Source organism: Zophobas morio, unplaced genomic scaffold, assembly GCF_036711695.1.
Source record: "Zophobas morio isolate AGI-343-1 ecotype UQ-CSIRO unplaced genomic scaffold, CSIRO_AGI_Zmor_V1 ptg000159l, whole genome shotgun sequence".
NCBI lineage: Eukaryota > Metazoa > Arthropoda > Insecta > Coleoptera > Tenebrionidae > Zophobas > Zophobas morio.
In genome coordinates this window covers 70,897-96,059 of record NW_026972263.1, presented here as the reverse complement: position 1 = coordinate 96,059, position 25,163 = coordinate 70,897, and the positions used below count along the sequence as shown (strand labels likewise).

Genomic DNA, 25,163 nt, shown 5'->3' with positions numbered 1-25,163 from the left:
ATCGGGGTCGTGGCACCACTACCACCCCTTCGTGGAGGAAGTATGGTGGCGGCCGAGAGTGACGGAGACAAAATTATGCTTTTCGCCAGAATTCTTGCTATCTAAAACGTGCCAGCTGCTCACTTTACCGCTAATGACGCTGCGTCCCCTCAGCTGAGCTTACCCCTCTTCACTAACGACGGTCCACCTGAGCTAATTAATGTTGGCGAGGTTTAAGCGATTGTCGAAGCGCTACCCCAACGAAAAGCGCCTGGCCTTGATGGCGTCATTAATGAGACGTTAAAGAAATTGCCGTTAACAGGGATGTATTATCTGTACCTCCTAGTAAAAGCTGCGATGGTTCCTTGGCGTCTTTCCGACTCCTATGGAAAACGGCGACCGTGGGTGTTGCTGCCAAAGACACTTAAACCGGAATCAGCGTCTAGCAAGTACCGACCCATGGGCCTCCTGTCAGCGACCGGCAAAGTGGGTGAGACCGTTTTACTGCGCCGTCTTAAAGAGGTCGTTGACGCCAGGGGCGCCTTGCCGGAGTTTCAGTTTGGGTTTCGGCAAGGTAACTCAACGACCTAGCAGCTCCTTCGCTTTACTGAATGGACTACAAGCTATCTTAACCATTAGATAACAGGCGCTGTGTTCGTGGACGTTAAAAAGGCATTTGATCATGTTTGGCTTGAAGGTCTGCTGCACAAACTGCGCAGGTTATCCGTCTCCCATGACCCTTACAACTTTCTGAAGCCCTATATTTAAATGGCCTCGTCGCCAGCGTGCGCTCCTGGGATATGCACAGTCGCCTCTGTGTTCTTGGACAGTAGCCTCCGGGGTCCCCTCTTTCGCCCCTTTAGTTTGCATTTTATGATGAGCAACGCGTGCACTTAACCATCAAATCCACACACGCATCGCTTTCTACGTCGATTAAACGGCCGTTTACTCATCGTCGAAGTCTCTCACCTTGCTATGCAAGCACCTACAGCTCTATTCTAACGCCTTCGTTGACTGGGCCGTAATTGGAAAGTTTCTATAAGTGCGATGAAGAGCAAAGCGCTTTTAATTACTAAGAAACGCGTCCCCTTGGAGGGCGTTCTTAACCTTTGATGGCGGGAAAATTCCGTAGTGTTCTCAAGCATATGACAAGAAATTTTCCTGTTAGCCGCACGCTTGGACTAAGTAGTGGCAAAGGTCAAGACCGCAGCGAAGGCGCTCTACCCCTTTGCTACATGGCAAGAGCAAGTCTTCTCCGCGAAACAAACGGCAATTGTGTAGGACTTCGATATAGTCAATAATGACATACGCTTCTGCTGCCAGGGGCCTATACACCCCTGCTATAGAGCCGGCAGTTCAAGTGCGCCAGAAAAAATTAAAATTGGCTCGCCATGGTTTGTGCGAAAGAAGCTCTTCACCGGGGCCTTCAGCTGCTGGACCCTTTAGACGAGTATTGCTTGCTGCTACTGTTACAAATCTTTTCAAATCTTTTTGGCCAAAATTAGGACTTAAGCTCTCTTCGAATTCAAGTTAGAAGTGGAGTTTGATGGGTTGGTAGGGGCAGTTTAAGGGTGTTCTAAGCATTCACACGTGGTAAATAGGTCCTGAACTTATAGAGTTTCGTAAGATAGCCTCTCACCTTACTTAAAGCAACGTGAGAAAGCAGGAGTAGAGGAAGAACTGCGCGCGCCTAAAGTGCTGACAGCGGTATCAGTAAGGCCCCACGCGGTTGCTCTTGCGCAGGCCTTTGTAACTGGAAGAGGTCATCAGCTTCAAAATCTTCTTTTCTGGAGTCGTAGTACAATAAATCAATACACTCCTCTAACTTATATTTATTAGAAACTTAAGTTAAATCAAAAATTAATCCTGGGTGTATAGCCTTATAATTTAAATATTATAAAATTTTACAGGCTTTGCCAAAATTTGTGCGTGCTTAGAAGGCGGTAACACATGTATTACGAATCTTCAATCAAAGAGGTGAGTATTTCAGGAAAAAAATTGGTCACAAAAATTTCAAAAAATATTTTTGGTACCTTAGAGCGCCGGATGTTTTTACAAAAGAATAGCTGCAAAAAAAAAAAAAAAAGAAAGATTTTATTAAATGTAGTTAATTACAGGATACGAAAGGTGTGAGAAACTTCTTTATAGCGTTTAGCTTCAGACATAATTACAAACTTTAAGTGGCTAGAAACACCTCCAGCTTTCTCAATTTTTATTTTAAACGTAACAAAATAGTACTAAAGTTATTAAAACTTACTGCCATAAGAGAGGCAAAAGGAAATTGCCACCTTATTTCGACATTAAAACACTTTCCAATTTTGAGTTATCCTCTATCATTGAAAGGCCTGCAAACAATAGGGGCTAGAGAATCCTGTAACTTTCCGGCTGAGCGACGCCTTGCAAACTTATACAAATTAAAGTGAATTTAAGCTCTTGCCGCATGTCGTGCCAAATTATCATTGAGGTTTACAATGAGGCTTACATTTAACTTATGGGGAGTCGGTTTAGGCTATATAATTTGTATTAAAATTCGGTTGACAATACCCGAAAGAGGGTAAAAACCTATCAATTATTAAGGATCAAAACTTATTCAGTACATTATTTAAAACGCTCTTAAGCAATAACCTAGGTATAAATTATCGTGGTCTAACTTGCTGCTTAACCTAATGTTTTTTTCGAATCTATTACATTAAACAGATGAATTGCACCAATTATAATGCGTGCAGTTATAACAAAAATTTAATGTCTCCAGAATGTCGTTAATATTAAGAAGCCCCAAATTTTCATTTAAACTTACTTTCTCTTTCGTGTCAGGTGCAGACTTGACTACTTCGCACTCGAGGCATGGGGCTTGTATTCTGTTTATTCATTCTTTACATATATTTTATTAAAAAAACCAACTTAATTTTCAAGGCTGAAGCCCACAAACTGAGCACAAATACATAACCACCGCCAGAGCTACGGACTAAGTGAAGTTTATTGACATCGTCAACTGAAAGAAAAGGAAACCTGGAGTTTTTTTCTTATGGGCAACATATACTTCATAAAAGGTTAAAGGAGCATTACCATTTATGTATATTTGTTTAGATTAGATTTATGATTATTTGAATAAACCATATTTAATTCGGATCCGTTTAAAGTTGTGCGAATCGGTAATTACCATATTTGTATATAATAAATATTGGGTTTACATAGGCCTTGCCAAAATGTTTAAAACCGTTTTTCTTTTGAAATATTAGTTCATGTTTTTAATTAATCTTTTAAGTATAGTTTCTGTAGTTTAGTGTATCGGTAGGTGGTTTGCGTATATTTCATGATAAAGTTTATTACTTCTAATATGCTATCAGTTCTTGGCCCATCAGTTTCCTTGTCTATTATATTAACTGCAATATGAAACGTATTTAAATATTGTTAAAATATTATAAACTAAACGTTCCCACAATAATAACAGCCCGTGAGCTGGGAGAAGTGGCAAACAGTAAACTAAATCCTAATGAGGGGTTTGAGGATATGCATATTAGTATTGCGCTTAATTTAGAACAAAGATTAATCATCACTATAAAGTTAGATGGTAAAATTAATTGCTCTATGGGATTTATTATCTAACAAATACAATTACGATTCTTGACGAATAGTATTCCTTGTTGTTAAGTTTTTAAATTGAGCAACTTTCTTTACTTTCTTCTTTTTTTTATTGTTTTGTGTTAATTTATTATCGATGTTGCCATAAACTTTAATTAAAGTCTGTAACGAATCCTACGTAAACCCACTTATCAAAAACTTAATATCTCGCCGCCACTTGTAGACTAAACCTGAAGTTGTTTACAAGCTGTAAAATGACCCTAGTCGATAAACATGAGAAACTCTCAAAATTATACATTACTAACTTAACCCATAAGACATATATAATTCAAATTGCTATTTCAAACTATGGTATGAATACAAAGTCCTTTATTAAATAAGGAAAAACTGTCAGGTTTCAAGTTAACTAGTAACATAGATCATTAAAATAGAAATTGTCAATAAAATAAAAGAAGTGACTTCCACCGCCAGAGAAATTTTTTTTTGTAAATAATCGTGTTTAAATGAGGCCTTTAGGCTGCTGACCATAAAAATCAACTTGCTGACCAGTAGGCGTAAGGCCGTAGCCAATAAAAGAACTTTCCCCATTTCAAAATTAACTATCATATAGAAAAATGCCAGCGCACGCAAGTTAGCCAAAAGTTTGCCAAGCAACAACCAGAGGCTTGCATAACCATTAAAAAAGCTGAGCTTAATAGAGGAAACAAGCACTTCAAACGCACCCGACCCTATTCCTTTCATAATATCAGTCGCTTCATAGGAATAGCCATCTTCTGAAACAATTTTTTGGCGGTGCGCAATATCTATTCCTCCTGCGGAGATGCCATCTTCATTTAAAGGGCACGTTTCGCTAATCTTTTTGCCCTGCAATTTATTAAGCTCACTACCTGCCAGTTTGTTATACATTACTTCATTATTAAAAGGCTTCCAAAACTTGGGCCATGTTTCTTTAATATATACAAAGATCCTACGAACTTTTTAAGAATTTTGTTATATACTAATTATAAAAATAAATATGTACTCACCTAACTTTTTGTAGCATAGATAAAATGAGAAAACGCTGGGCAGGGCCATGGTATTTTCAATCGATAGAAATGCAAACATATTCATTCTTCATTGTTGTTAATAATACAAATAATACTTGCTATTCGTGAAAAGTAACCTCCAATAGATGGCTGAATAATTCTGTAGGGCAACCCAGACGTAGGTGACCATTATGAGCAAAATTAAATATAAAATAGTCTCCTTTTGGGAAGCCGGTGAGTGCATCGGCGCACTCTTAGACAAGAAGGCGGTGATGTTTTTCTTCCAAAGAAGGAGCACACACCCCATAAGGCATAACCCAGCCGAAAGATACGGCACCACATGTGTTTGCCCACTCGACCCTTTCTGTAAATACGTAAAAGACCTAAAGTTAAAAGGAAAACCCTTAAGGTCAGAAACATACCCCTCTACTAAGAGCATTGAGCACTATAGAAATAACAACAGCCGATACGGCTTTCAAATAAACATAGTTCTCCTTGCCGGCAAGCACGCTGTCACACAAGAAGTAGAGCGCCGACAGACCAATCATATACGGAATTATTATTGGGTGTAAAAAGATCTGCCAGCCCATAAAAAGTGGGCCCTGCGACGGGCATTTGATTTCCGTGCCTGGACATTAATAGAACAGCTGACGAAACCAGCAAAAGCAAAAGACATTCATATTACACTTATGAGAGGGCCACATGCAATAAGCAACTTGACCGAGGATATCCGCCTCATAGTAGCATGTGGTTGGCATCAACGCCGTGAAAACAGGCGCTATAAACTGGAAGACGGCAAAAGGAAAGACGGTAGTAATGAGGGACACGAGCGCGTTGGCCGTGGTCACCACACTGGCCCCGTTAAGCACTTCCGTTTGGTCATGAGAAAGACCTTTATACATGCTGTGAAGCTTTAATACGGGCGTATAGACAGGTAGGCTGACCTCTACGAGTGCAGTAGTCCCCTAAAACTGTAACCAACTGAAGGCCCATGAGAAGAGCCCACGCTGCTCTTTAAAAGTATGGAAGGAGGAGTAAACCAACCAAACAACCCACTGAAACTACCCAGTGAGCGCCCACTTTTGTGGTTTAATAGAAGAGACGTAAGCCCTTTCCGCGGCGGTGGCGTAAGAAATGAAAAGCCCTTCTGGGTTACTTAAATCTTTCAACGTTAAGATTTCTGTATAAAAACTTCCGTCGTCGGAAGAAATCATTCCATAAGACTTAAGTTTATCGAAATCATGGAACTCAGCTAGTGATAAATTAATGCTTTATAGCAAATAACATAAGTTCCACTTAAAATTGCGCACATATTAACTTGGGCTGGTTACGAGTGAGATTCCGGAGAAGTTGCAAGTAGTAATCACGTCTGGTACGACCGCAATCAAAATGGTTTAAAAAGTGAAGAAAAGATGGTGTACTTCTCGATTCTAACATCCTTGTAGTTCGGGAATATTAAAGCAACTATAGGAAGACTTCGGTGGTCCACAATCGTTTTTGGCGGAGAGAAAGTTTTATAAGTAGAAGAGCATCCACGAACACCTAGACGTGGTGTAAAAATAAAGCAGCAGCGAAGTTTGTTCACCTAAAAAAACTTTTCTTGAACTTTTACAGTTCGCTAGTGAAATGTTGTAAACCAAAAATCCAACCAACAAAAAAGCAGTTAACACCACTGCGCTACTTGCAAGTGTTACCCATCCACTATTTTTTCCTATTGCAGCCTTCAAGTGATTCTGGATTCTATTGCAATTACCTTGCTCAGCGGGAAAAAGGCCATAAAACTGGCTTTCGTTCTGTTCGGTCAACTTATAAATCCTTGTACTTTCATCGCCCAGCCCTCAAATAAATAAAGTTATGGGCCTTCCCAGACTTAAAGACGATATAATACCAGAAAACACAAGAATGAAGGAATTGTTAAACGCTTCATTACTAAATTTAACGAAGCTGTACTCCAAATTTCCATAGTCTCCTGCAGTAGGTTGGGCTGTTTTTCTTCGAATTTGGTAACTAATAATGTGTTCAGGCAAGATATACCCTAGAAAAAACGGCTATAAACTCAATCTTATATAAGATTTAACTGTTTTAGTATCGCCTACCTGGTGTTATAAATTCTCCATGGTCACTATAACTACAATTATGAGTTTTGGAAAGAAACTCTATAACTTCTTCAGAGATGTTTTGAAAATCACCTTGCTTTCTCTTGAGTATGCTGGAGTACGCCTTAAGAATATTTAGATCTACTGCTCGATCTAACGCCTTTTTGAAAAATAATCCTTTAAGGTATCAAGTAAAGGTAAGAGCTAAACCTCGGACGACAAGGTTAGAGTATTTGGCCCATATCTATATATCGCCAAAGAGTCAACAATAGTGGAATATATGGTACTATTTAACTCCACGTCATCACTCCAATTCTTCAAGTAGGTAAGTAAAGCGTCAGGAGACTGGGTATGTTTTTTTAAGTGTAAGGACACCAAATTATCAATTTTATGTTTAGCAAAAGTTAAGGCGCAAGTGAGGAAATTTTTTCTTTGAACACAGGCTTGTTGACTTTCAACAGTGTCTGAAATGCAGAAGCAGTAGTTAACACACTCTTTCTGAAGACTAATAAATTTGGAGGTTTTTAACTCTGTTTCAAATTGCCTAAAGAACTTGTCTAAGCCATCTTTAGTCCAATGTCCAGAAGTGGAGTAAATAACTTCCTTTATCTGATTTATTGATCCTTTTTTTAAAAAATTGCATCATTTATATAAAAATTATAGCGAAATTAATCTTACCCATGCAAAGATGCTTTAACTTGGTAAATAAGGGCGACTCGTAAAAAGCATTGTCATCCCCGAGCATAGCTTGTATTGCCCTTTCCAAAGAAATCCCTCTAGAATTCCACATAGACAGTCCTATGTAACTAAGTCTGTTTTTCCTAGGGAACGAGTCATGAATTACATCTACAAAAAATAAAACTGAAAGATTTATAACCAGCAAAAAAAGCTAAAAGACATTAACCTTCCCCATTATCAAAAGAATAGGAATAATTAAACTTGGGAAGCGCTTCGTTAATAACATTAAAGCTTGCAGAAGAAGTGGTAACCCTAAAGCTATTATATATAATAGTTAGAGTAAAAACTCCTATCAACCGCATTATACAGCCGGTATAATCTGAACACAATGCACTTCTTTAAGACAGAAAAAGTTTTACACCAGCCCGGAGATGAGATTAATCTCCTGATACTTATTTCTGACTTGCTCGTTAAGGACCAGTAGTTTTATTGATAAATGTAGTAAATGCAAGTAATGTGGTGATATAATGTTATCCTTAAAGCTAAAGTCACTAGAACAAAAGTTTTTTTTAATAATTTCTATTTAAATTTTTAAAATTTTGTACATATTATTTAATGTAGGTGAAAGGCGTAGATTAAGCAGGAAGATATTAAACGACTATCATATTAGAATTAATAATTCTATGATTACTTCTGTATTTAAGGTAAATTTTGTGCAGGGTTACCGGTTCCTATTAGCATTTAGTGATAAAGTCTTCTTTAAAAATTGGGACGTTATTGGCAGTACGAATTCCAGAAAACCATAACCTTAATTAGTCTAGCAATTGGCTGTCTGAAAGCTTAAACCCTAGCAAGCTAAAACACTTTTTTTCAAACCAATTACACACAAATTACAAGGAACGAATCAATGTCCAATTTGAGCATCAAAATTAACTTTATCTACAAAGAAAAAATCTCGTGAAACTAAAATGGGACGAGCTCAGTCATAATGTTTTCAGCTGGTGCAGTGCTCTGGATTTTCCACGCCTTATAACAAAATTGTAAAAAGATAAAAACGCGTAATATGATACCACATTTATTTTTTTTATTATAATATATAGGTGTTTGTGAGCTTTAGACGTACTTTTAGATGTAAGAGTCTTATTGTCAATGCAAGTTTATAAGTACATTGTCATTTTTTTAGGCCAGATATTAATTTAAAGGATAATAAAACCGTTAAAATTTCTTATAACTTTTACTTCAATTAAACTAACCGTTTTAACGCCTCATACATAGGTTCTAAGTAAAAAAATTTTAAGTACGGTTATTGTAGATGTTTTTAATATTTTGCTTTTCGCAACTTTGACAGCCTAAATACAGAGAAAAACAAAACAACTTTTATTAGTATTATGACAGAAACCATCCTTTGAAAATGTTTGGTCCCGGCAAGTTAAACCTTTCTCTAGCTTTGCATTCAACGCAGTTGAAGCTTAAAAAAGGGTATGTAATAACAACCAATCTTATGCCCAGACCGAGCGATATAAGGGCATATGAAAATTAACTCCAATAGAGTAGAACTAAGAGACATTGTTTAACCGGTAACTATTGTAGAAACAACAATATTGCATTTGTTAGCACTCGAACAGATATTCAATTATTTAATAAGGCTTTACTTCCTAAAAATAAGGGTCAGACACCGCGGTCTCCTCCGTAATAGGGCGTCTTGCTAAAATCTTTTCTAAGTTTTTTTCTTTGTGCACAACTTTGATTTTTAAATTGTGTCTTAACTCCACTCTTGCTGGGAAAGAAATTAATTATGGGTAATTACTATCTTAAAGAACCTTGCGATTTTGCTGGTAACAGGAGCTACTCCCTATCAAAAGAATAATTTCATTATTCTGGTGCAAGCTTATGCAGATATAATAAAGTCATTTCGTTTTGTTTCCTTAATTCCCTAGTGACGCCATTTTTATATCTTACAGTAAAAATTTAGAGTTACGTCTATCGTACATACTTAACAACGCCTCGACGACAAAGGAAGCGGGGGCATAAAAAACATTTTAATTATCCTTGATCTAAACTAAATAAAGCGTTTACAAGCAGTTACATTATAATTTCATGTTGAGCGAAGAAAAAAGTATTAAAAGCAGAATACTTCTACACGTGTGTGCATAGTATGTAAGTAAACAACTAAATAAATGGATATATTTCCCTCCCTATTGGTACTCTTTTGTTTTTTACCCGTATTTCGTTTATGAAATTAACATTCTATTAACACTATAAATAAAGCAAAACAAGCGGAACCAAATAAACTATCAATTTTTTTATTTGAAAAGTTGTCAAATATGTCTAGAGTAAAAATCCTAAGCCTGCGGAGTTCTTTGAAGATAGTAAGCCCACACATAAACTCCAAAAACTAAGAGGATAAATAGCGTAGAGGAAACTATTAGAGCTTAGAGAACATAGGTGGAGTTATTGCACAATAAAAAACTATGTGCACAGTCGAGAAAAGAACTTATAACCAAGAGCTTAAAAGAGAAAATAAAATAATTGGAAAGTAGAAGAAAAAAAGGAACTTATTGAAGAATTAAGTTTGCTCCGTGAATGTTTTCATGACTTACGTAGAAGGCGCCATCCTAGGTAGTTCTTTTATTGAAAAGGGTTTTAACTAATTATGAAGATGCACGCGAAGTATTTTCGAATGAAGGAACTTGAATTAATTGTTTCCAACTACGAAGCGACTGAGAGAAGAAGACAAAATATACTAAAAAGAAGTATTTTGGTTGAGATTTATTGTATTAACATTTTTCCTATTATTCGAGAACATTCTTGATGTACTAGGGTTTAGAATGTTCGGGGCGCTTTATAAACTTTAAGGATGGTAGAAGGCATACATACATTTGTAGTTCCCCTTGGTTTAGGAGTTTAAACTATTTGCATTTATAGTTACAAAGCTAAGATTCGTCTAAGTAAAAAGTTTAAGAATTATCCCTACCGAAAAGAGCAAACTTCAACTTTTATTTCGCTTGCGAGCGCTATAGTTTAATCTCAGGGAACTGCACCTGACAGATATTAACACTAAAGGAAATACATAAAAACCGTACATGTATGCCTTTTTCCTTTATTGACGGAAGAGCTAAATGGACCTTTTTATCCCTTATTATAAAAAAGAAGTATTTAACGTGAAAATCCATTTAGAAAAATTTGAGTTCTGTGTGGAACAATAAAAAATAACAAAGAGTTAGCATTAATATAACTTAGTTCTCAACCTTAAAAGGACGAATTAGCGGTCTAGTATCACCATTGTCATTGAAATACTCAAGCGAGGGACCTACTAAAGCATTATAAACGTTTATAGGCCTCTAAGGCTTAAGTGAAAACTAGTCACAATCAATTTATAGATGAAAAACGCAGGGTACTATAGAGAAGTAAACTAAGAAGAGCTGAATGAGGAAATAGGCAGTAGTAACTACAACAAAATTAAAATAAACCTGGCATTAAAAACAGCCTTAGATGTAAGATATATACATAGGCCTCTAAGACCTAAAAGTGACTAGCCCTGCACTAAAGCTGAAAGATGATAGCCAACGAGGTCAAGCCGGTAGTTCCAGGTCTTGGGGCTTACCTCCTCTGGTGATGGTTTTAGCAGTTTTCAGGGCATTTGTACTCCGACCCTTAGAGGACGGAAAATACCAAATTATGTGCTAAACAACCTATAAGGACTGAGCGTAGAATGCGGTATTTTCCTTTTTACCGCGGAGTGATAGAAAACAAGATTTTTTATTTATTTAGGCGCCTCATAAGGTTTTGATATTTTAAATTTTTGAATTTTTAAAAGTAGCTTACAAACATTACACAAAGCTTTAAATACACATAGAAGCTTTCAGATTTTCTATAGAAAAGGTAGCTGAGTAGTAAGAGAGTTAATTACCTCAGATAGATGGTTATACCACTTAATTTTGCAAGTTTTATTTTCCTACCCACAAGAATACAGATAATAAGTAATTGCAGCTCCGTACTACCTATCAATATCGCCATAGTCGAAATCTTTGAAGGTGCTGTTGAGAGCGTTTTGCAAAGTATAACTCGGTTTAATTTAATTCATGGAGAAAGTTGTGACATCCTTAACCTTTCTTAAAAATTACCAACGTTGTTAGTGTTTTGTTCACTTCATTTCTGATAGTTTATTATTCAAACGCAGTTGTAAACTATTAAAGCTATCAATTAAGTATATAAGTTAGTAGGATAAGTACTTTTTCATGTCATTAATAGCAAACTTACTATTATCCGGGATTCTGAGGGTGATAAGTGGACTGATAAGCTTTTAGAATAGTTTAGTAAGGTTTACTGGCAGATTTAAGTGATATACAGGGAAGAAATATCTACACTTCTCTTCCAGTCGATTTAACAAGAAGCCATTAGAAATACTGGGATTATAATAACCAAGAAAGACATAAGGAGCATAGGTTGGAAGCTATGAACATTATTAGATGTTAACGCTAACGTGCGAATAGCATATGTCGAAGCAGTTCAATTTAAGAGTTGTTTTGCTTTTTACTGTTAATAAAATGCTTTAATTATACGGTTACGCGTATATCAAAGGTTATAAATCACAATTACTTGACTAATATAACAGATTTCAAGATGCAGTTACCTAACTCCGAAAAAGAGACTCGCGGCGGTGAGAATCGAACCCATGACCTTGAGTATGCGAGTCATTGAGTACCCTTAGGAGTTGTTATTGTTTTTGAGTCCTTTAAATAAGACAAGCTACAAGATTTAGCTAATAACTGTTGACAAGTTAAACGAAGATGGTACCCTCAGTCTGTCTGCCGTATTGTTAATCAGCCTCTTGCTCAGCAGTCGAGCATTTGTTCGAAGTCGTCGACGCTCATGTTTTCCTGCCAGAATTACAATTTCAAGGACACAGCAACCCCTTCATTTGACAAAGTGCATAATTAGCATCTTTAAACCGTCTTTTTTTACATAAGTAAACACTTGAGAGAATTTGGCAGGGGGGCATCGTTGAATACCGCAACGCCGAAAAAGGATGCCCGAGAGTTGGGCTTAATTAATCCCTTACAAAAGTATACAAGTTCGACCGGCACAAACTTTTCTGTATGCGCGCGCTGCGAGACCTTTGCAAAGTCTCCTCTCTAATCATCGTTCTTAGCAGTGCTGGCCAATTTCAACAAACGCTTAACCCATAAGCAACTGATACAGCAAAATCCTTATCCTCGAAATCCTCCATCTTTTGTTTATTAACACAGCAGAGAGTATGAAAGTTTTTATTAAATAAGAACACTACATGCCTCCATAGTACCCCAGTGTTTCGAAGCCATCCCGTTGAACTGACATGCATCCGTCCGTGGGCTACGTAGTAGCGAAGGTCACATGGAAGAAATAAACGCTGCACTTTCAAAGTGTTTATTAGTCTTGCAGACTCAAAGCTTTGATGGAGAAAAGAAAACTATAATCAAGCTACTATGAACTTACACTTTAACATCGATGGAGCACGTTAGATATATATGTGCACCAATTATAAAAGTTTACTGTGATTAACTTTAGCTAAGGCCTTCAAATTTCCATGTTAATTAAAACACTTCGCCACCGTCTCTTTTTTAGTAATTCATGAGGGCTTCCTCGCTCCAAGGGAGGCATATATATATAAAACTCCATCATGATGGGCGCATAGTGATACAAGTCACGATAGGGGATCTACGAATAAGAGCAATTCTTAAGAGTCAAATTCGAAACTTCTTTGATAAACTACTTGATACCGAATAAATAAAATTGTACTCTCGCATTTTTGTTTTAACAAGTTTTTTCTAAAAGATCTACAAGTTTAGTTCGAAGTATGTGAGCTTTGAAAGTTATCAAAGAATAATATTATCCTTCAATCCTTCCACGATTAAAAATTGCTTTTTTCGTATGCTTACAAATTAGTTTTTTACAGATTGCAAATAGTTGAAACCTTTTCTAATAAATACATTTTTTACGAATTTTTTTAACGTTTTATAATTAAACTTAGTTATAGGCAGTAACTTTTTTCTAATTAACTTTTAATAATCCAAAAGTTTTTTGTGTACGTTTTACAAAATTTCTAAAGTAGCTTTCATACAATTTATAGTAATTTTATGGAATATAAACATTTTTTATTTATTTTTTATTAAAAATAAAAGGAATGAAAATCGTTGAAGCCAAACTGTTCTGAACAATCGGGGCAGCGATTACGGTGAGTTTCCAATAATTCCTTTATATATATAAATAATTTTTTAATATGATAAATATATGTGATAACTTTATACTATTTAAAATAATGACTTTATGTAGAAAATATTAATAACTTCATACTATTTTTATTTTTATGAACACAACAATAACTTTTCATTAAAAATAGTTGTAACTTCGTATGTTTTTAAGAATGTAATAATTTCATAAACGCAATAAGGATTTTAAAGTGAGAATACTTATAACTTAAAAGCATATATATTTAAAGTTAGTAATATTTTTTTATATACAATAATAACTTTATAATGAAAGTACTTATAACTATAATTATTATTATATTACTTTGCATATATAAAAACTTTATATTAAATAAGATGTCGGTAAAATATTTCGGTTAAATATTTTCAAAAGTTCATAGTATGTGTTTACTTCAACTTAATCATTAAAAAAAATAAGTTATAAATGATTATAACTATAATTTTTATTTTAATATTTTTCGTAAGTATTACTTCCTATAAGTATAACTTGGGTATCCTTTTTTATTACTTTATAAAATATAATAATACTTTTGATAAGCTTTACTGAAATTTTATACTGTTCTTCAACTCATAATAACAATGTTATTATTATCATTATTCTAGTAATAATGGATTAATTATTTTCAAGTTATTAAACAGTTTCATAACTTTTTTTATTAATTAAAAAGTTGTTATCATATAAAATAATTTCATGAGGTAATTTAATACTGAAAAGTTTGCTATTTTCATTAAAATTTAGACAGTCAACTTTTAAATTTCCTCAACATTTTTAATAAAACAAAAACATTTTAAACAATTTTTTAATTTCCTTTGAACTATTATTATAAATATAAATTTACTTATTAATATTACAAAGTTACTTTCAAACTAGTAACTCAGTTTTTCAACTATACAGTTTGAAAATACTATTTCTCAATGTATATAATTAAGTTTGATTATTAATAAGAAATTTTCTATTATTTATATTAAATTATTAACTTTATCATATATTTAATACCATTTTAATTATAAACTTTCAGATATTATAATAAACTTTACTATTAAATATATTAAATAATAACATTTTTATATATAATTTATAACTATTCAATTAATGTTTATATCTCTGAAAAGAGTAAAACTTTTATTGAACTTTAAGCTTCTTTTATAGTAATAAGTTTTACTATTATTTATATTATAATCTTTACCTTCTTTATATATTATAAAAATAAATCAATTTTTTTTTAAAATTTATAAATTGATAAAAATTTTTTCTAAGTCTCATTAATAGAAAGTTTAATATTATTTATAGTAAATAATATTCTTTAAATATAAAACTTAACTTTTTTTATTTTATCGTTTCATAAAAGAAATTAACTTATTTATTTATATAATATACAAAAATAATTTTTGTATTCCGCTTATTATTTACTTGTAACCAAACATAATTTTGTTATATATATATTTTATTTATATAATAAAACTTATATATTCATTTTGAAAAAAAAATTTTTTTTTCGGTTAATAATTTTATTTTATGCTTTTTTACTTAAAAAAATAAATTTTCTATATACTTTTTGTACTAATAAAGATTTAAGCTATCCAACTTTTTTTCCTTTTTCTGTTTACTTAAAAATAAAAAATTTTCCAGTTTTTATATACTTTTTTTATTTTATATACAAACTCAACTTTATTTTAAGTTTTACAATTTTCTTACTAGTAAACAAAAACTTTTATATAGATTTCTTTATATGCAAGTAAAAATTCAGGCTCACTTTTATACAACTCGAGCAGAACACGTGAAAACATTTAGTAAGAACAGCACTTTTCCTGCGACTTTTGCATAGAGAACAGCTCACTAAATCTCTATACATCTTTACTTCTTCTTCCTATAAAAAAAGTAGCTTTTTTAATAATAATGAAACTCATAATATATAAAACTATATAACATTATAAGTAATAAACTATATGAAAAAGGGTAAATATATTTAAAAATTTTTCAAATATAAATAGGCGTTTATTAATATAGTAAATAAAAGGATGATAATTAACGTAAAGAGATTTACATAAAAAATTATAATATCTAAATTGAAAGTATATAAGAATATAATAAAAAGGGATATATAAAGTAGTTTTATGTGAGTTATACATAAAAATAAATTAAAAAAAGATAATTATTAGAGTTTAGTAAAGTTATATTAAGTAATATTGATAAAAGTTTATAACTTTACTAAACTTGAAAAATTGTAACAATAAATTTTAATTAAAGGTTTAATAAGAACAAAAAATTATATAAAATAGCTAACAAATAGTAAAGATAATATTATAGTAACAAACAGCTTTATTACTTTTATAAACTTTTATATAAAAATATGTTTCATTATATTTATTATATATATCAAAATTTAAAGAGGCAGCAAAGTTGATTTGGAAATAATAAAATAATAATAGTAATTATTATAATATTCATAATAGTAGTAACAAATAAATACTTGAATATTTACTCAAAAAAAGATTATGATATTTATATAATAAAAATAAATATTTGTTTACAATAAATAAAGAAAAATTAATGTAATTAAAAAAGTAAAATAGTTTTATAAAAAAAGTTATCATTATAATAGTAAAAAATAAAGTTAATAAAAAAAGTATGGCTCACTTTTTTACTTGAGAATCATCTAATAATTAATGATTATTATGAATTGTTATAATAAAATTTAAGTATTTCATTAAAAATGGTTATATATAATAAATACAACAAAATAGTATTTATTCATATAAAAATAAAAAATATATAAATATACAAAAAATAAAGAACAAAATGTTTTCATCAAAATATATTTAACGAAATTATTTTTTTTACAAAAACTTTTTAGTACAAATAAAATTAAACCAATGATTCATCGTCTTCGGGAAGTCCCGAAGTTTTGAGTTCAGCAATTTCTCGGTTCAGTAAAAAAACTGCTTTCTAAAAGGTTTTTATTGGTTGTTACGATCATAATAATTATTGAACTGTAGAGTAAACAACCTTCAAATAGTAAAGAGATGCGAATAATACGAATATATAGTAAATAATAATAATAAAGTAATAAGAAAAAGAATAATATAACTTTAATGCTGTTATGCAAAACCAGCTCCTCTTCTAGCGCAATAGTCTTATTTTTATAATCTTTAAGAATCTATTGAAAAAGTTAAAAATAATAATAAAAGTCTGTTACAATTAATAAAGTTTTTCTAAAAGTTTTTAGACAATATAACAAGTCTATTTTGTAAAAAATAATATAAAGTAAAACTTATAATATTTCTTATTAGCTATATTTTATTGTAATATAATAATAACCAGATCGTGAATTTTTGATATTTTTTCTACCAATCCTTTTAGTTCGCTACTAAATTGTGTGTAGTCTGATATTTTTCTTTTTAATACTTCAATGGCTTGAATATTTAAATTAAGTTCAGTTTCCAAGGCAAGCTTAATAGTATTTAATAATAATGATAACACTAACAATAATATAACTACGTTTATGTTAAAAAATTCAATTTTTTGCACCCAAAAAAAAATTATTATTCAGAAAATATATATCCACTTACGAGTAAACCAGTAAAAAAGTATAAATTCTTTATTTACATGGAAATATAATACTTCAGTAATAAATCCAAATAAACCAATAAAAATCGACATAAATCATAGTTCAAGTGTAAAAGAGTTAATGGATAAATCTTCAGAGAAAAAAATTTTCATTACCAATTATAGTTTTAGTGTTGGAAGTTAATCATAATTTTTAGTAAAAATATTTTATAAATCAACTAAACCAAAAAGAAAAGGTATATATTTCACACTATCGTGAGGAGTCAATAATATATTTCCAGTAAAAATTTCTTACTAACAAGAAACCAATAAGAATAAGTCAACTCAAAGAAATAAAATTATAATGTTGGCATCCTATTTATTGTCACAGACAGGAAAAAGTCAATGATTTAAAAATACGTTAAATTTTATATAATTCTAATGAAAAATTGGAATTAGTAAAAAATTAAAAAAAAATAATAACTATAAACGAACAAAGAAAGACCGAATAAATTTTTCTTACAAAAAGGGATAATCACTTATATATGAAAACTTTAATATGTAAATGTTATAAATACAATAAAAAGTACATTAAAATTCGTAGACATTTTTGTTCTCTCGTCAAGTAGCTTTAAATAATTAGTAGCAGTGTAGATTCTTTTCTAATAATAATAATAAATCAATAGATAAATAAATATATAGTAAATAACAAAAAACCGTCAACTGGTGGAGCTTTTTGTTGCAGGTTTCTTTTTCATAAGCAGCAATTTCTTGCAATTTAGTAGAGCGTATTAGCTATAAATTGGTATATCATAAGATTAGTAGAGCGTAACATTATATATATACCAAGATATATATAAACCTGTTCTAGAAGTAAATTATAATTCTCGTCTTTATTATATAACTGTTCGGCCTTTATTATTAATAATAACATAAGTTATATAATATGCTTTGATAAAAATATGTTGATGAGTGATATATATATAAATTATAATGCTACTAAGCGAGTGTTCTGCTGGGCGTAACTATTAAACGACTCAATAATATGATGAAGTTCAGTGCGTAAAACTCCTTCACCCTTAAAAAATAATAATAATAATAATAATCATAATAATAATAACAGTGATAATAATACATTTTTCTTTGTTTGTAAAGTTTCTTGCGCTTCCTTTAACAGCTTTATAGCCTGAAAAATATTATACCTCATATAATAATATAAACTTTTAATGAAAAATAAAAAACCTCAACTACTTCAGCGTCTTGAATATTTTCTATTTCGGTATCTAAAAAGTTTACTTCAAAATTGCATGAGTTCTTCAAAAATAGTTATAATAAGTTTTTCATTTTTTTACAAATTGTGTATATTTCTATAAATATATACGAGCTTCTTACTTTATCAAAGTGTGAATGGTCGAAAGAGGAAAGTTCTTCCTTAAGTTGAGATATTTGCTTCTAATAATAATATTTAAAACAATAATAATAGTAATAACAGTAATATTGGTAATACATGCAAGTTATCTATCGAATTAAGTAATTCCCTGCAACTTCCTTCGGCCGATCGTACTTGTGAATTTTCTAAGTTTAGTAAAAAATAATAATGAGACGTACTCAAAAAATTATGAAAAGAAATGCCTGATAACTTCGGCTTCACTTCATTCACATAAAATAGTTTTTTCTGCTCATTTTTATTGAGAACCACTAAACCAGCACTGACCATCCGATTGGCGGGATGTCTGCTCAAAAGTTTCTAACGCAAAAAATGATAATAGTTTTTACTAAAATATACTAAAAACCTATAAAGAAATTTTTTGAACAATAAACTATAATTAATATTTCTTATTTATTACTAATAATACAGAATTTAAAATTTCTTAAATAAAGTTTCCAATTGTTAAGAGAAAATTTCATATTTATTATATTTATAAAAAACATATTGTTTTAAAAAAAATTAATTATAAATATGACTCAAAGGAATATTAGTGATTATTTTTATGTATATAGTTTCATTTATGAATTTCCTATTAACATTAAAAGTTTTTGCAATAAAACTTTTAATATAAAACTATAAAATGCATGAATTTATATAAACAAAAAAAAATTAGTTAATTATAATAAAAGAAATCGTCACAAAACTTTTAATAAATATTATAAAATATACAATTTATTATTTATATAATAATGAAAAAAGATTTTGTTACTAAACTTTTTATAGTTTTTAAATAAAATATACAAAAACTATAATCGCATTAATACATTATTAAATATAAAAAAAAGAGATGGATCAGTCCTACCGCTATGGCTAAGCTGTGACCAATCATGAAAAAGTAAAACTAATATGTATAATTTCAGTTTATCAAATTTTCTTTATTATTAAAAATTCTTTTGTACATAAATAATGAAAAATATGTAATTAAACAAAAAAAACATTAGTTTTTATTACTTAGAAGTTTTTATAAAAATATTTAAATGAAAATATTATAAGATATTTTAAATTATTATAAAATAATAAATAGTGGTGTTATTTGTTCATTTATATTTTTAATTCAGTTATTATAACAATTATTTGTTAGTTTTTATATGATAAATATACTTTAACAAATATATAACAAAAAACTTTATGACTATGAAAAATAAATGATGAATGATTAAAAACTGTTAGAAATAAAATTATAAAAATTGTAATCCTTGTTATGCAAATTAATAAATGACTAACTTTTATTGTTTATATAAAAAATTTATAAAAAACAACCCCGATATTTTTATATTTAATTTTACTGATACATTTATGCTACTTTTAAGTTCTCTTTATTACTTATTATAATCCCTTTTTTACTTAGATATATTTATATATATTTCTCGTTATTTATAACAATTCATTTTTTATTGTTGCTATTACATTAAAAATATTTATTCAAAATAAACAAAACATTTTTATATTTTTCTCTTTATTTAAAAGAAAAGTTCTTATAAATTTTATTTACTTTAACATAAATAAAAATTCACTACAATTTTTTTTTAAAAATAATTATCTGTTTCCTTTTACTTTAAGTTAAAATATGTGTTTCGACATTTTTCGACGTTTATTATCCGAATTGTACTATAAATTAGACAACTTTTACTTTTTTATTAACCTTTATTTTTTCATAAAAAACATAACAAATGAAAAGATATTACTTATAAACTCTTTATATATTCTTCAAAGCACTTCTATAAATTCTTGAATGTTATTAAATATTAATTTGTTCTATTTACTTTTCTTGTTTCATTTCTTTATGGGACGAGCTCAGCTGTGCAACCATACGCACCCAAGTAAGAGCTAAGTACTATAGCATCAGCTATTAAAATTTAGCTTAAATACACATCAAAGAGGCGCTTTTGCAAGGCATATGGTAAGGAGAAAAATTAAAGTTTTCCATTTTTTTCGTAGTTTTTATTTTCTCAGCATAGATATGTTATTAATAAGATAGTGTTCTTTGGTATTAGTAAAAGTTACGCTATTCATAAACTATTCTTTATTTTCTTTTTTAAAAAAATAGTATAAAATTATAAATAAACATTTATTTTTGGTTTTTTGTTATACATAAATATTTATTTTTTTATTGTTAATAACAGATTTTACATACTTTTATAATCTTCAAAGCATTTTACTTTTTTATGTAAATTTTTAATTATTAAAAAAATGCTTTACTACTTTTATTTTGACTATAACTTCATTTTAAAAAATTAAAAACTTTAAATTTCATTATATTATAGTACTTCCATATGAAAATTATAAATTCGGCCCAAATTGAGAAATTATAAGAATAAATTTATGAATTTTTGTTATTAAAAATTTGATACTTTTGGTAAATAAACAATTAAATATTCGTAACGACCCAGAAATAGGAAATTCATGCAATAATATTTTTGAATCATTTTAACTAAAATTCTATCAATAGACCCCATATGCTGGGTGTAGGTCTTTTTTCGCTATATGCCAAGTAGAAAATTTCTTAAGTTTTCATAAAAATATAATAGTACTTTTATATATTCAACCAAATGTTCAAAATACTATAACTATATATATCTTAAATAATAATAATTATTAAAAGTATAGATTGTAGATTCAATGTATATGATGAAGATTTTACAACCTCGTGTTGCTCAGCAAATAATTTTTCCAAAAGTTGATAAAAATCAAGCTCTCTTTGAATATTTTCTTTCACAGAATTTAAGTTTTGCACCAAATATTGAGAATAAAGTAACTAATTATATAAATTTAAAAAATTTTCTTAAAATATCATAAAAAGAAAAAAAAGAAATATAGATAAAGATATGAACATATAGTGAAAATAACAGTAAGGGAAAATAGAAAAACGTTAAACTAAAATAATACGTAAAATAATAATATATTATATATATTTAAGTAATAGTTACGCAAAAATAGCAATAATAAAAATAAATGAAAAAGATATATATAATAAATGTAATAACAATAAATAAAAATATTTAGTAATAAATAAAAACGTAAAAAAATGATAAAAGTGGAAATATAGAAAATTATAAAAAATAATATATAAATAAATTTTATTAGAAAATGTAAAAGATAGAATATAAGACAATAAAAAAATAAAAAAGTAACTCAAAATATCAAAAACTTTATAAAAATAGTAAACATGACTATTATTATGAACTATAATAAAAAATATTGCATAAATTATATATATTAAAAAGAATTCACTAAAAAATTAAATATAAAAAAGGTATATTTGCAAAAATAATAATGATATTAATATTATAACTAAACTCTCTATGTATAAAAACTATATATATATAAAAATAAAATAAATATGAGTAAAAAATAAAAAAAGTATTCACAGTGTACTAAAAAAACTTTAAGAATAGTAAATAATACAAACCATTATAATAATAATAAAACAAACGATAATACATATATAAAACAAAAAAACAATTAAGATAAAAAGTAAATTATTATAAAGTAAACATGATATACATAAAAATGATAAAAAGTATTTAAAAGTAAAAAAATAATAAACATAATATTAAAAAAATAAATTTTTTTTTATCCGTAATAAAAATAAAATAATAGAGATATAAAAGAAAATTTTTATAATTTAATTAAAAGTTAATGTTATTAATAAAAAAAATTAAGTAAACTACAAATAATAATATGAATTAGTTATTAAAAACTTAAAATAATCAAAAGTATAATACATAAAATATTAATAAAAATATTAAAAAAATATATACTAAATAAAAAAAGTTAAGAAGAACATAAAAAGATAACTTAAAGATTATTTTTATAAAAAATAAAATAAAAATAAAAGCTAATAATTAATATATATTTATATAAATGAAACAGTTACATACTTAAAGTGATTATAAAAATTTTATATATATGAAATAAGGACAAAGAAATTTTATAAATATGATATAAAAGATAATAAAAACTGAGGCGAAAAATAATATAATAAAACATAGGAAGAAAATAAAATTTATTCAAAATAAAAAAAAATAATAAAAGTGGAACGATAATAAATGCTGATAATAAAAATAATTAATTAAACATGAGAATGGAGAGTCCTGATTGGCACAGTATTTACTAAAACAGACTCCAAAGGATTTTCTGTTGGAGCTTTCATTAACGTTATTTCCATGCGGACAGACTTGAGCTATTTTAAAAATTATTAATAAATAAAACAGTATATTAATATGAATGATAATTATAATAATAATAATTAACAATATATATTAAAATATTTGTAAGGAAATATTCTAAAAATAAGAAAATAAAAAAATAAATGTAATCTATAATAAAAAAAAAACAATATAAAATAAAGGAATATATAAAACAAGAGAATAATAAAAGTAAAAGGAATACGAAGTAATATATTTATATTTATATATACTTATAGTTTCTTTCTTATAGTTACTTTAATATAAAACATTAGAAAATGTAATATAATAATAAAAGTAAATAAATACTTCTTCCTGTAAAGAGTTTTTAAGTTCCTTTTGCTTATCACTTCGTTGGTATAACTGTTTAAGTTTATTTAAAGTTTCTATAATGTTTTCATTAATAATATTTTTCTCTTCTTTTTTTTCAACTTTATTATGTGTGTCACTAAAACATTTAGTAATAATAACAACACTTATAATAATAAAATAAATAAGAACTTCGAGAAGTTTGTAGGAACTTCAGTTTTAGTTTTTTCTCTCATAAATTCTATTATAAATGTTTCTTTTAAAAAAAAAGAAACTGCAAACATATATATTTTTTCTAAAGGGAAAGGCCAAAAAGTTATCGTACGTTTTTATAGGGAAAAGCCCCTTCATTCTAATGATAATACTTAATAAGGAAACTGATTGGTTTACTAATAATAACTCTATCTTCTTTTAAAAACCCCACACCGCTAATTTGTTTATTTATAAAAGTCTAAAGAGAATAGAATAAAAAAGTAATTAGTAAAATTCTGGTTTTGGTCATGTGCAAGCACAAGAAAATAGTAAACTACACGTGAACTATTAATGGACCCGCCTACACAAACCAACCATGGCTGATCACCTCATGCTTGATATTCACGACGCCCATTGGACGGAATTGCTGTTATTCAGGACTTATTAAAAAAACCAGAATTTAAGTAAATCAGAGCCACTTTAAAATTGTTGATGCTAATTATATGTTAACGAGTACTAAATTAACGAAATGTAATGTCGTTGGCGTATTAGTTTCTAACTCGGTTACTGCATAAAGAGATATTTATTAAAGGCTAACAACAAAAGATATTTGCTACCAGCATATCATAAATTGTTACAAGTTAAAGTTTATTAGCGAGTCCATATATGACTCATGTGTGAACTGAAAATGAGATTGTCATTGAATAAAATAAAATTGAGCTTATTATACAACTTGCTACCAAAAAAACTGTTCCTACCAATATTATTGACCATTTTTAATAATAAACGCTTCAAAGTGGCCTCGAGGTCGTTTTGTTGCTTGAAAAATTCTTTTTCTTCAAGTAAAATACTGCCACTATTGTCTTGTAAAGAGCTCGAAAGTCCTTCATTCTGTTAATAAATTAATAAAAAATTTTGGAATATAATAAATAACAAATAATAATAAGAAAACCAAATAAGTATTTTCACAAAAAATACTTTTATAATAATAATAAAAAATTAAAAAGCAAAGAAAAGTATTAAGTAATATAAACAACTTAAAAAATATTAAATTATATAAAACTTTTTTTATCAAATTATATATAAATGTTATAGTTTCTTTCGTACACACATAATAAATTACTTATATATAAATTATATATATAAAAAGTAAACGTTATTTAAAACTTCTAAAAATGTTTCAATTTATTAAAAATAATAAACTAATAAAAAATAATTAAATTAATTGCAAAAAAGTTAAGTTTTCTTTATACTCACAATATAATCTGAATGTAAAAATGATATGTAATACTTACTTTTTTATGCACACTTAAAAAAAATATATCATGAACTCATCAAAAATATAACTTATAAAAAATATAAAATGAAGAAAAGTTTTTGTACATAGCAAACTAAAAGTTCGGATATAATAAAGTAGTCAAGTATTTTTTTAAGACTTTAATATAATATGTACACAAATAACATTAAAATATACAAAAATATGAAAGTATATTAGATATTATTAATAAAAAGTTAATAAACTATTAGCTAACGGATAACAAACTACTAAAAATTATGTAAAAGAACTTTTTTTATAGAACTAATCAAAAGAAATTATTATATATCAACCTTTATCATAATAAAAAACAAAAACAATATATAAAAATATGTATAAAAGCAAACTTTTTCTTTAAGAAGCGAAAGTTCTTTTTGCAGCTCCTCAATAAATATATCAATAAAGTTTAAACGCTCTTCAACTTTTATATATATATAAAAATATAAATTAAGAAAGGTTATGATAGGAAAAGTTTGTAATAAAAAATAAATATTTACATAAAACATTAATAGTATA

General features: G+C 28.5%; 1 protein-coding gene and 2 long non-coding RNA genes across 3 annotated transcripts; all 3 read right to left on the bottom strand.

Moving 5' to 3' along the window:
• Positions 1–3,937: 3,937 nt before the first annotated feature.
• On the bottom strand, positions 3,938–7,704 carry LOC135145571 (uncharacterized). The gene is made up of 16 exons (XM_064077684.1): positions 7,587–7,704; positions 7,361–7,528; positions 6,893–7,305; positions 6,683–6,842; positions 6,475–6,621; positions 6,340–6,423; positions 6,008–6,128; positions 5,897–5,955; positions 5,652–5,838; positions 5,531–5,598; positions 5,272–5,478; positions 5,009–5,214; positions 4,724–4,950; positions 4,587–4,672; positions 4,471–4,535; positions 3,938–4,425 (listed from the first exon to the last, which is right to left on the bottom strand). The coding sequence occupies exons 2-16, from the start codon at positions 7,470–7,472 to the stop codon at positions 3,964–3,966; spliced, it is 2,604 nt and encodes an 867-aa protein (XP_063933754.1). The 5' UTR covers positions 7,473–7,528; positions 7,587–7,704; the 3' UTR covers positions 3,938–3,963.
• Positions 7,705–10,167: 2,463 nt separating this feature from the next.
• Positions 10,168–10,699, bottom strand: LOC135145569 (uncharacterized). The gene is made up of 3 exons (XR_010283491.1): positions 10,609–10,699; positions 10,335–10,495; positions 10,168–10,269 (listed from the first exon to the last, which is right to left on the bottom strand). It is a non-coding gene; the product is annotated as an uncharacterized LOC135145569 (long non-coding RNA).
• Positions 10,700–18,793: 8,094 nt separating this feature from the next.
• LOC135145570 (uncharacterized) lies at positions 18,794–23,206 on the bottom strand. The gene is made up of 4 exons (XR_010283492.1): positions 23,141–23,206; positions 22,723–22,827; positions 21,289–21,399; positions 18,794–18,902 (listed from the first exon to the last, which is right to left on the bottom strand). It is a non-coding gene; the product is annotated as an uncharacterized LOC135145570 (long non-coding RNA).
• Between the last annotated feature and the right edge of the window lie 1,957 nt (positions 23,207–25,163).